A 13,848-nucleotide genomic window follows, 5' to 3' on the forward strand; every position below is an offset into this window, starting at 1 on the left:
AGCTAACCATTGTTCAGCAGTAGGACTTCTCACTTTACATTCCAATTATTTTGTATGTGTTGTCCTAGATATACAGTTAGGAAACAACTTCATGATTGATTAGACAAAGCAAACATATTTCTTCCTAATAGAAAGTCCAAGTAATACATATAAATTCCTTTTACCACATCTGGTAGTGTACCTAATATTCGCAACAAGGCAATGCAACTGCCTGATCAAAGTTCTTGTGATTTTTCCAATTTCTAGCGGGTACTGTTTAATAACAAGCAGGTGAAACAAAACCTTATTGCTGTTATGAGTAGAACTATGACTTTACAAGCTCTCCTGCATTTAAAATCATGCATGGGCATCATATCACGATTAACATTTTGGGTTAGCTTAGTTATAACACACTATACATTCATTGAATTGTTAATATTTTTTTGTATACTAAGAATTTTTTTTTATCATGGGGAATCGAGAGGTTTTCAGTATACAACAGTCTTCGATTGAGACCTTCACACCCTACCTATAATCTCTCGACCCCACTCGCATAGGCACATAGACGGAATGGATAAGACTAGGTCAGAACCCAGACGTTCTCTCCTCCCAAGATAAACGCAAATAACACACATGGTCAGGTAGATCTAAAGACTATAACATGCAACCTTGATATGTCCAAGATCTCAAACATGCGCGGTTAGATCGTATGTGAATCTGTATTTTTTTTATTAATTTAATCCTCATATTTTGATGTGATAAATTGAATTTTTTATTATTTCGACTACACCCTTTAACTTATATTTTTAAATCAATTTAATTCATGTATTTTGGCAAGAACAAAATGTGAATGTACTTTGTTATCTCATTTAACTTTTTTTTTTTTACACTTAAAAGTATAGCGATTAAATTGACTAAAAAATATAAATTTAGGGGTACAATCAAAATAATAAAAAATTTGACTTGTCAAACCAAAAAAAATTTAAAATATAATAGTTAAATTAACTCAAAAATTAAGTTTAAAAATATAATCAAAATAACAAAAAGATCGAATGATTATATGAAAAAAAAGTGAAAGTAGAACGATAAAAATATAAATTCCGTCATAAATTTCGCCAAGTATTTGACATGAAGATAGATGAATCTAATCAACTATGATTTTTTTTCTTTTAGTTATACATAGTATTATAACACACTATATATTCATTGAATTGTTAATATTTTTGTTATATTATACTTCAACTAATTTCGACACGATTAAAATCGGTCTCAAATTAGGATTGAGAAGCTCTCTTAAGAAGACTGGACTGGTCTACTATCTGGCTGGTCCGATGGTGGATGGACAATTTTTTCCTTATTTAATATGAATTTAGAAAAATATACACGTATATAAACACTAATATATACATTGACCTGAACAAAAATAACAATAATTTAACATTCAATAACCGGACCAATAGTGGCGGGTGTCTCAGGCCAATAGATTTTGTCATTTTTGGGGGCCCATAAAATTTTTCCAAGCCCACCCCCCAATCAGCGCCTTCTGCAATCCCTTCTCCTTTCTGCGAACCCTTATCCTTCTCTGGCTCTCTCGCTTGCTCGCCTCTCGCCTCTCGCCTCTCGCTTGCTCGCCCTCGCCCTCGCTCTCGCTCTGGCCTCTCGCTCGCGGCTCGCCCTAGCCTCTCGCTTGCTCGCTCTCTCGCCTCTCGCTCGCTCGCTCGCGGCTCGCCCTCGCCTCTCGGTCGACAGTCGGTAGCTGGGGAGGTCGCATCTTTGGCTACTGGATCTGGCTCTCTAACTCTTGCTCTCGCTGGGTGACTGGGTCTGTGCCCTCTCTGCATTGCCATTGGGACACTTTGGTTCGATCTTTTGAGGTTTGGTTCAATCTTTGATGTTGTGTTCTGTTCGGGTTCAAATTCAATATCAGTGACAAAAAAATCTTTTGGTTCAATCTTTGGTGTTGTATTCTTGTTCTTGAGTGGTCACTCGGCATCCCTTCTAGAGATCAAGAGACTAGGGGTAAGTTAATTTATTTGGTTATGTTGTATTTAATGTGTATTTTTATTTTATTTTGGTTAATTTAACACTATAATGAGTTTAGGAATTATGACTTTAGATTTTTTGCTAGTTGTTATTTGACTACTTTATTTAGTTAGGAATTGCTGTGTTAATTGTCATTGAATATTTGAATTGTCTATGTTAAAATTGTTAAATTTTTTATTTTAGTTTTTTGATATAATATGAATATTTATTTATTTTTGATATTTTATTATAAAAAATAAAATTTAAATGTACATAACGATTTAGGGCCATTTTTACATTTTGACTCACCCTCCAAAATCTCAAGTAAGGCCATGCGTTAAACAAACAGAAATATATAGAGATATAAAAAATGAAAGCAACCCCAACAACCGTGACTAGTTAAAACTGATTTTTGCTCACCACTAATTATTAACGTTTCATTTAAAGAAATGAAGAGCTGAATCTGTCTGTTTGTTGAACGAATTTAGCTGAGAAAAGACAAAAAAGAGGAAAGAAAAAGAAAGCTACTTACTGCCCACCTGACCCATCAATCACTCAAACATAGATATCATATATATGTAGAGTGCAGAAGGTGAAGGCGAAAGGCATCAGGCATCCATTACTCATTACTGCATATACATATAATCTTCTTCTCGTCGGGGAGCTTCGAAAATGAAGGTGGCGGCCCGCGTCCATTTCTTGGCGATTCTACCGGCCCTTCTGGTCTCAGCCCAAGCAGCCATTGCCGGCCAGACAGTGAGCTACTTACCCGGATATGATGGCCCACTTCCCTTCCACCTTCAAACTGGGTAATCCCATCATTTTCACTTTTTTTTTTTTTTTTGGGTATTATATGTATATATATATATATATGTGAATGATCGATGCAGATACATAAGTGTTGGTGACTCGGAGTTGTTTTACTACTTCGTTGAGTCCGAAGGCAATCCTCTAGAGGACCCTTTGCTCTTGTGGCTCACCGGCGGCCCCGGCTGTTCTTCTTTCAGTGGCCTTATCTACGAAGTTGGTTGTTTTCTTTCTTTCTATCTCACACCCTCACTCTCCCTCCATTACTTCATTTTTTATTTTCATAAAGTGGTACATATAAAGTTGTAGGCCAAATAAATATTTTAAGCACCGTGTTTATATGTTTTTATATTTCAACGTTTCATTTCTTTCTATGTTTTTACTACTTGTTTATATTTAGGAGTGAGTAAAATTTTAGCTTAATCAAAATAACGGAATCTATTCTTTCTGACCCAAAAGGATGATCAGACGGATATATTGAGGCAATGATGATCCGTACGGCGAGGGGAGAGGGGGTGGTATCTGCAAACACTTCGACGCTAAACTAAATAAGAGCTCAAGATGGTAGAGTTTCTATAAGACTGAAAAGAACATACCTTGATCGTGTTTGGATTCAAGTTGACTATAGAAGAAGGAGAATAACAAAGACTCAAATAGGTACTAAACAGATCAATCACACTGCAAGTGATGACTTTTTCTCTTATTAAACTTAACTTACACGCACTACATTATATAAGGGATTACATGCTTATTAACAGGGAAATCAACAAATACGTTTAGCTACTTAACTAATCTCCTAGAAAACAGCAAGTGGCTAGCTCCTTTCTGGTATAGGCCATGGACTCATTCAAACACCATCTGACTTAGCAACTAGTTTGTTATCTCCAACACCCTCCTTCAAACTAGTTTTGCTTCCTCCACTTAGGTTATGAACATCTCGTACCCCCAACATATCCCATAGCTTAGAGAAACTCTTGAAGGACAAAGGCTTGGTGAATATATCAGCTACTTGCTCAAGTGTATGACAATGCTCCAATGTAACTGTTCCTTGCTTAACATGCTCTCTAATGAAGTGAAATCTGGTATCAATATGCTTACTTCTCCCATGTTGAACTGGGTTCTTAGCCAATTTTATTACAGACATACTATCCATATAGATAACAGTTGATTCTTGTGGATGTTTGAGGGCAATGAGCAAGTTTTTCAGCCAAATGGCTTCACAAATTGTAGATGCTAAAGCCATGTATTCTGCCTCACATGAGAATAAGGCTATAATACTTTGCTTCTTTGAAGTCCAAGAGAAGGCTGTTGATCCACTAAAAAATACATATCCAGTTGTACTCTTCCTCTCCAATGGATCTCTGCCCCATTCACTATCTGAGTATCCAATTAGTTCAAATTTCTCACCATAGACATAGTGCAATCCCATGGTCAGAGTTCCTTTCACATACCTCAGAATTCTTTTGGCTACTTGAGACTCCTTTGGTGCCTCCATATATCGACTCAAGAGACTTACTCCATATTCAATGTTTGGCCTTGTCATTGTGAGATATCTCAAACTTCCAATCAGCCTTTTGTATTGTGTTGCATCAGCTTCTGCTCCATCTTCTTCTATGGATAACTGATGATTAGGCATCATTGGAGTAGTAACCACACCACAATTGCTAATCCCAAACTTATCAAGAAGCTCCCAACTATACTTTTCTTGTGATAAAGATATTCCATTTGAATTCTGTTGCACTTGAATGCACAAAAAATAGGTCATTAGACCATTGTCTGTCATGTCAAACTCCTGGAACATATCTTGTTTAAATTGTGTAAATAACCTTTCACTATTCCCTGTAAATAGCAAATCATCAACATACACACATAAGATCACAAACTCATTGTTAACTCCTTTCTTGATATACACAGAATGCTCATATGGGCACTTTTCAAAGCCATTTGACAGAAGATAACTGTCCAGCCTTGCATTCCATGCTCTTGGCGCCTGTTTTAGCCCGTACAATGCTCTTTTCAAAAGATAGACTTTGTCCTCTTGCCTTGAAACAACAAAACCCTCATGTTGTACGTACACCTCTTCTTTAATAAATTTATTCAGAAACGCTGACTTCACGTCAAGTTGGAATATACTCCATTTGTGTGTGGCTGCTAGAGAGATAATGTGTAACATCCCGCATCGAGCGATAGGAAGGTTCGGGACAACTTACCCTGATGGGCCTACGTGAACTTCTCAGGGGGGTCACTCATCTTTGGATTACCCCAGGTCAAGCACACTTAACTTGGGAGTTCTTTGCCAACATTTAGCCCAAAAGGTATCCAGCTGGTGTTGTTTCCTTCCTTATCTATCCTCGATATATACTATTCTCCTCTGGGCTCCCGGAGTATTACATAATGAGTTTCATAGTGTCAAATCGGACTACCGGTGCAAAAACTTCTTCATAATCAACTCCAAATTTTTGGGTAAATCCCTTTGCGACAAGTTGTGCTTTGTATCAATCTATGCTTCCATCTGCTGTCCTTTTGATTCTGAACACCCACTTAACACCAATAGACTTCTGATGTGGTGGAAGTGAGGTTAAGACCCATGTGTTGTTCTTCTCCAGTGCATTCATCTCCTCCCTCATGGCTTTTTTCCAGCATTCACTTTCATTTGCGGAATTAAAGCTCAATGGTTCATGATCAATGCATAAACACATCAGATTTACTCCATCATGATCTATAACTGTTGTGGTAGTATATATATCACTCAAATTTCTTATACGTGGGGGAGGTGAGACTGAGGAAGGAGAACTTACAATACTACTCTGTCTTGGTGTCAAAGCTTCTACTTCATCTGGTTGTGCTTCTTGACGTGGTACTTGTTGCACCACCTCTGACTCTTCTTCATGTACCAAGGTTTCTGATTTGTTACTAGAATCTCAATTCCATGCAGTGTCCCCTTTGAATACAACATCCCTGCTGATTAAAACTTTCTTTTCGAGTGGATTATATAACTTGTAAGCCTTAGACTCTTCACTGTACCCCACAAACACGCATTTTACTCCTCGATCATCAAGTTTGACCCTCCTTGCTTCTGGTACTTGAGCATAAGCAATACACCCAAACACCTTTAAATGTGCCACACTCAGTTTGATATTACTCCAATCTTCTTGTGGAGTCTTTTTTTGAACACTTTTAGTGGGACTCCTATTCAACAAGTAGACTGAACATGCGACTGCCTCCGCCCAAAATACTTTTGGCATGGATAGTTCTTTGAGGAGTGCTCTGGTCATGTCTAGAATAGTGCGATTCTTTCTCTCTCCTGTCCCGTTTTGCTGAGGAGTATAAGCTGCAGTAAGTTGGTGTTGAATTCCATGTTCTTTGCAAAAACTCTGGAAAATATTGGAGGTGTACTTTCCTCCACAGTCTGACCTTATTGTCACCAACTTGCACCCACTTATAGTTTCTGTTAGAGCCTTGAAACTTTTGAAAACATCAAATGCAGCAGATTTTTGCTTGAGAAAATAAACCCAGATTTTTCTACTAAAATCGTCGATGAAGGTGATGAAATACGTATTATCTCCGATTGATTCAGGCTCAAGTGGTCCACAAATGTCAGTGTGGACTAATTGCAATCGGGTAGTTGCTCTTCTAGTGGATGTAGTAGGAAAAGGTTGGCGAGCTTGTTTTCCAAGCACACACATGTTGCACACTTGATTAAACTTTTCTATGTTAGGCAGTCCAGTAACCATGCCATGAGAGGTCAGCAACTTGAGTCCTTGAACATAAAGATGTCCATATCGTAGATGCCATTTCTGTGCTTCATTCTCAGCTTGGCTAAACAAACATTGCTCAACATTTGTATTTAGTAATAAAGGGAACATTCTATTACGTGTCATAGATACTCGAGCAATCAAAATGCCTTTTGAGTTTCGCAATTCAAGAGTTTTACCTTTCATGTGAATTACATGCCCTTTTTCCATTAGCTGACCGAGACTCAGAATATTGCTTTTCAAGGTGGATATGTAATAGACATCCGTTATGTAGGCAGTGGCACCATCCTTTTGTGTGACAGCTATCTTCCCTTTTCCATTGACAGAAAGTTTGGTGCCATCTCCTAGGCTAACAGTCCCATATGAGCCCTCTTGAAATTCCACAAAGAATTCTTTTCTTCCACACATATGGTTACTTGCTCCAGTATCTAAATACCAAGTGTCTCCATTATCATCTAGTGGCTCTATTCCAACCACTAGCAACGTGGGTTCCTCCTCTACTTGTGGTGACCCTTTAGCAAAATTGGCTACTTTATCATCTCTGTGCGGACAATCATAAGAGAAGTGTCTATACCTTCTACAGTTCCAGCACTGCACTTGCGTTCTTCCTTCACCAAATTGGGAGCCCCTTCCACGCCCTCGTGAACTGGATCCTCCTCGTCCTCTTCCATGTCCACCATGTGGATTATCAAGAACAAGCTTAGTTTTTAAGGCTTGCCCCATTGTTGCAGCATCTATGTTTTTACACATATGGGCTTCATGTACTCGAAGCGATCCTAGTAGCTCTTCTACACTCATAGTATCAATTTCTTTGGACTCCTCGATTGCTGTAACAACATGTTCAAAGTTAGTGGTCAAAGATCTCAGCATCTTCTCCACCACTCGGACATCATCAAGTTTCTCCCCATTGCGGCGCATCTGATTCACAATCCTAATAAGTTTGGAATGGTAATAAGTCACGCTCTCACTATCGAACATATGGGCTGCTTCAAATCACTCCTCAACGTCTGCAGACGCACTTTCTTGACACGTTCAACACCCTTGTAGATGATTGCCAATTTATCCCACACTTCTTTGCTTGAACTTGCTTCAGATATCTTCTTAAAAGTATCCTCTTGCTCGAGACCTTGATACAAGAGAAATAAAGCCTTTTTGTCTTTCTTCCGTTGATCTTTGAGTGTAGTCTTCTGCTCAACCGTGTAAGCTGCTTCCTGCTCATCAGTAGGCTCGGTGTAGCCATTGGTGATAATATCCCAGAGGTCCTGGGAGCCAAACAAAGCCTTAAATTGGATACACCATTTGCTATTGTTATCTTTCCCCAAGACAGGAACTTGAATTTGAACGAGATTTGACAACATCGAAACCGAGCTCTGATACCAATTTGTTGGATTCAAGTTGACTATAGAAGAAGGAGAATAACAAATACTCAAATAGGTACTAAACAGATCAATCACACTGCAAGTGATGACCTTTTCTCTTATTAAACTTAACTTACACGTACTACCTTATATAAGGGGTTACATGCTTATTAACAGGGAAATCAACAAATATGTTTAGCTACTTAACTAATCTCCTAGAAAATAGCAAGTGACTAGCTCCTTTTGGTATAGGCCATGGACTCATTCAAACACCATCTGACTCAGCAACTAGTTTGTTATCTCCAACAGATCGATGGTCGGCTAGCTTATATAGGAGAGAAGTAGAGAACCCCTTGCGTGTTGTTGGTCGTCGAGGGATGATAGAGAGTCGAGATTTCCGGTGTTGATGGGGATCGGGGGTTGAGATATTTAGAGTTAATGAGGCATGTTACAATCGCGAGGATCTTGGGGAGTGTTACTGCAGAGCTAGTGTTGGGTCGAGATTGAGCCTAGGGATCGAGTTCGGTGCCGAGCTATGGGCCTACTGTTTGGGCCAAGCCCAACAGAATCAGTACGGTCCATAATTGAATAGACCAAAATTGTCGATTCGATGTTGGTTTGGTTCAATTTAAGTTAAGCGTTGGTTCGGTTCGATTTTCAAATTTGCTAATTTCAATTATTTCGTTTTGATTCGATTTTCATACTGAAAAAGGCTGAAATAACCAAATTGACTGAAATTACCAAATGATCTTGTTTCTTACTCGAACTTCGACAAAATAGAAGAATTGAAGAACCAAACTAACCCTTTTGCCTTCTCCATTAGCCTTTCCTCTGCAATTCGATCCAAGTCTTGATTTCAATTTTTTGCACAATTTTGATTTGTTCTATAAGGAATCCCATCCCAATAATCCTTAAGCCAGGGAAGTTGAGATGGAGTCTCTAGAGAACAGAAAAAGACATAGAAACACAACAGAAGCATAATATACAGAGATAAGCTGTCAAGTATGGATGAGACTATATGCAACACGACCCTCTAGTCAGTTGCTAGGGTACTACCATACACAACGACAAAAAGAACAAAATGATATCCTCCGTCACCCAAGAACAACGACCACTCTCCAATGAGTCTTTGGTTGGGATTGCCTTATACACCCTCTATCCTGTCGGATAAAAAACTACCCTTGATCTTTGCTTTTCCCCTACCTGGAATGATGGAGAGCAAGAGAGAGTTACAAGACTCAGTAAGTATAAGGAAACAAAAAGGCAACAAGGCTAAAGACTATCTTGCCCGTATTTCGCACATATTGTGTCATGAACCACAACTCAGACTACACAATAACACATGCAATAATGCACAAATATTGAATTGATGGCTCCCACATAAGACACAAATTGGCACCCAAGGTTCCATTCCAACCTGAGCATATCCCGACCCAAATGCTCCCAAGCCAAAGCTTTCACAACAACGAAGTTGAAGCTCCCTCGGGACAACCTTCCCGTTACTCGAGCCTGTGGGTGTACAACCCGTGGATAAATCTGCCACGCACAATAGTAACCATGCAATATAGCATATAAGGATGCAAGGCTGTCGTAGCATTAATGATGATACATAACTCCCATAAGCCACACATCAAGTCATGATACACCCACATAAGAATATAGATGTCATGCATATGCTTTCTAAACACACACTCCTGACACACTAGCATGCTCATACCCTTGTATATTCAACACATGAACCTCCAAATGCCAATCACCCATAACCATGCAACAATAAAATAAAGCTGTAAGCATACAAACATCACCCCGAACAACATCTAGGAACCTATTCCCGTGTTGTTAGGCATCATTCTACAAAGAAATATAGGGCGATCCAAACCCCATAAAATTAACCAAGTGTCCAAGAATAAGGATTTTTAAGTGTAAATCATAAATCGACTAGGAACTAATTGACCAAACAATCAAAGAGTTTAAAAACTCGCATGGAAAGGAGGAGAACTTGCATAAAAGGATAGGGAGCTGGCCAAATGGAAAAAGGGTGATAGGAACTTGTTTTAGATTTTTGCTTTTAAATCTCTCACATTACTAAAGCGACAGCTGACTAAACTCAAACATTTTCTTAATAAAATTAAGATTTGAAAGACAAAAGAAATATTTAAATTAAATATTACCAAGACTGCTTTTTATTTAATTCTAATTAATTTTGCATTTACCTTAACCGTGCTGTTCAGATTTTCTACTTAATTGGTTGCCTTTCCTTCTTATTTCTCAATTTCTTCCCAGCCTCCCATTCTCCATATTTATCAACTTAGACAAAGTAGGTGGTGGCAAAAATGCCATGTGACAGCATGAAATTGCGCCACTTGGCACAGCAACAGTAAGGCCGGCGCAGGCCTTGCGTGGTGCGGCCAGCGCGTGCTTGGGCGCATGGCGCCTGCATGGCACCCAAAATGGCACCGTTTGGGGGTTGGCTTGGTTGGGAAAAAACTAGCCTTTTTCTCCTCCCCTACTTGTGCACGGATTCGAACCCAAGGCCATTGCCCTTACGCATGCGCATGTGATTGCCCGACCTACAACCTTTCTCACTTATTATTGTGCAGATTTAATATTTAAGGGAATGTTACTCCCAATTTCTAAAATTACACTTAAACCCCAGAATTTTCAAATATTTGTTATTACTTCCTCATTCAAAAATACATTAAATTTTACATATTTTGCCTAATACCTCAAACTTATAAATTAACATTAAATCGTGGATAACTGAGTCATTACAAATCCTCCCCCCTTAAAAGAATTTGGTCCTCCAAATTCGTACCTGATTACTCAAACAACAGGGGGTGGACGCGCCTTATTTCTTTTTCTAGCTCCCATGTCGCTTTACTCAGTTCGTGATGTTGTCATTGAACCTTCACATAAGGAATAAACCGATTTCGCAGTACCTTCTCTTTACAATCCAAAATATAGGTAGGCAACTCCACATAAGTCGCATTTTCTTTAGCATCCAAGAAACGATAATCGACGATATGTTAAGGGTCCAATGTATACTTTCGAAACATAGAAATATGAAACACATCATGTGCATGGACTAGTTGCGGGGGCAAAGCTAATCGATATGCTAGTGGTCCAACTCGCTCCAATATCTCGAATGGTCCCACATATCGAGGACTGAGCTTCCTCGAAATTCCAAATCTTTGCACACCACGTGTAAGGATCACCTTTAAGAACACATGATCTCCGACAACGAACTCCAAATCCCGTCATCGTCTGTCAACATAGCTATTTTGCCTATCTTAGGCCGCTTTCATTCGGACCCTAATCACCTGAATCTACTTTGTTGTTTGCTCAACAATCTCCGATCCAAGTAATGCTTTGTCCCCAACGTTAGCCCAATAGATAGGGGATCTACGTGGTCTGTCATACAATGCTTTATACGATGCCATCTCAATGTTAGAATGATAACTGTTATTGTACGCAAAGTCCACTAACAGCAAATAGTCATCCCAACTACCATGAAAATCCAATACACACACTCGAAGCATATCCTATAGGGTCTATATAGTCCACTTCGATTGCCCATCTATTTACGGATGGAATGTTGTACTAAACGTTAGCCGGGTCCCCAAGGCATCCTGTAATGCCTCCCAAAAATGGGATGTAAATCTAGGATCATGATTAGATACTATACTGACTGGGACGCCACGCAATCTCACAATCTCCTAAATGTAAAGTTTAGCCAAACGGTGCATAGGGTAAGTCTTCTTAATAGGTAGAAAAAAAAAGCCGACTTCATTAACCGATCAACAATTACCCAAATGGCATCGTGACCCTTACTTGTGTGGGGCAACCTTGAGATAAAATCCATGGAAATACTGTCTCACTTCCATTCTGGAATAGGTAACAGTCACAACAATCTCACTGGTCTTTGGTGCTCAGCTTTCACCTGCTAGCACACTAGGCAACATGACACAAACTCTACCACACTTCTCTTTCTACCGTCCTATCAAAAGTGGCGGCGTAAACTCTAGTACATTTTTGTGGCACCTGGGTGTATGGTATGGCATGACTGGTGAGCTTTTGACAAAATCTCTGTTGCCTAAGTGCTTCATCATCTGGCACAAAAATTCGCTCACGACATAATAGCAAACCATCACCCCTCCAACTGTATCCTAAAGAGCTAAATCTCTCCATATCATCAAAGATTCGTACTAGCCTCTCATCACTTTGCTGACTTTCCCAAATTTGATCTAGTAAACTTGGTTGGATACTTATGTATGCATAACATATCATAGGCCCTCTTGGTGTTGCAAAACAACAAGCTCACTCATTTGCTCCATTAACAATCATTCCTGGACCATCATCGTTGTAACTGCTGCTCCACTATGACTCAACGCATCATCCACTACAGTCATTTTCCCTGGGTGGTATAGAATCTCATGGTCGTAGTCCTTAAATAGCTCCATCCACAGGCTTGTCTCATGTTCAAGTCTTTCTGGGAGAACAAATATTTCAGATTCTTATGGTCGGTGTATATTTCCACCTTCTCGTTGTAAAGATAGTGTCTCTAAATTTTTAATGCAAACACAACAACTGCCAACTCTAAGTCGTGGATAGGATAATTCAGCTCATGCTTCCTCAGTTGTCTAGACATGTAAGCAATCTCGCGCCCATCTTGCATCAGTACGCATCTTAACCTTGAATAAGAGGCATCATTATAGACTGTGAATTTCTCACTGCTCCTTGCAATAGTCAGCTCAAGTGTCAAAGTTAATCATTTCTTCAACTCTTGAAAACAACTCTCACGGGCAAATCCCTCAATAAATCGTCGATAAGAGTTGGCCAGTCCAAGGAAACTTTGGATCTTGGTTACTGTCATAGGCCTCAGCCAATCAAGTATAGCTTGAATTTTTGTTGGATCAATAGAAATATCTTCTTCTGACACCATATGTTTGAGGAACCCTACTTGCCTTTGCCAGAACTCACACTTAGTGAACTTGGCATACAACTGCCTTTCCTTAAGCCTTTGCAGAACCAACCTAAGGTGTATCTGATGCTCTTCAGGACTCGGTGAGTATATTAGAATGTTGTCTATAAAGACAATAATAAAGCAATCCACATACTCCCTAAACACCTGATTCGTTGGGTCCATAAACATTACCGGGGCATTTGTCAAGCCAAATGGCATAACTACAAATTCATAGTGGCTATACTACGTACAGAATGTTGTCCTCTAAATGTCTTCATCCCTCACTCGTACTTGGTGATACCCTGACTTCAGGTCAATCTGGGAGAATACAAAAGCTCATTGGAGTTGATCCAGTGGGTCATCCACTTGACGAAGTGGATATTTATTCTTTAATGTGACTTGATTCAATTGCCGGTAGTCAATATATAACCTTATTGGCCCGTCTTTTTTTCACACAAATAATAGTAGTGCTCCCCATGGCGATGTGCTTGGCCGAATAAAACCCCTATCCAACAAGTCCTGAACCTACATCTTTAACTCCTTTAACTCATTGACGGCCATTCTATATGGAGTCTTAGAGATCGGTTGAGTCCCTGGCAACAATTCAATTGTACAGTCGATCTTCCGATGCAACAACAATCTTGGTAACTCATCCAAAAAAACATTGGGAGAACTTGGACTATCGGGAGCTCAAATAGCTCAGTTTTTCTCTCCTGTCGCAACTGACACAAAGACAAGATACGCCTCACACCCATGATGCATCAATTTCTTTGCCTTCATCATCGAAATCATCAGGGTCGAAACCATTGGCTTAACTCCCCGATATACAACAACTGACGGTTGTGGAAATTCGAAAGATATAACCTTATGACGACAATCAACTTTGGCATAATGCCTCAACACCCAATCCATACCTAGGATTAAATCAAAGTTCTTAATAACAAGCATTACAAGATCACCTAAT

At 39.4% G+C, this 13,848-nt stretch overlaps 1 protein-coding gene across 1 annotated transcript in view; it reads left to right on the plus strand.

Moving 5' to 3' along the window:
- The first annotated feature begins 2,476 nt into the window (after positions 1–2,476).
- The window catches only part of LOC127813459 (serine carboxypeptidase-like 18), a 33,077-nt gene continuing 21,705 nt past the window's right edge, over positions 2,477–13,848 (plus strand). The window contains exons 1-2 of the mRNA XM_052354419.1: positions 2,477–2,810; positions 2,892–3,024. Coding sequence (XP_052210379.1) covers positions 2,674–2,810; positions 2,892–3,024 — 270 coding nt within the window. The 5' untranslated portion in view covers positions 2,477–2,673. The remainder of the gene's footprint in view (positions 2,811–2,891; positions 3,025–13,848) is intronic.

This window comes from Diospyros lotus, chromosome 11 (genome assembly GCF_014633365.1).
Source record: "Diospyros lotus cultivar Yz01 chromosome 11, ASM1463336v1, whole genome shotgun sequence".
Taxonomy (NCBI): Eukaryota; Viridiplantae; Streptophyta; class Magnoliopsida; order Ericales; family Ebenaceae; genus Diospyros; species Diospyros lotus.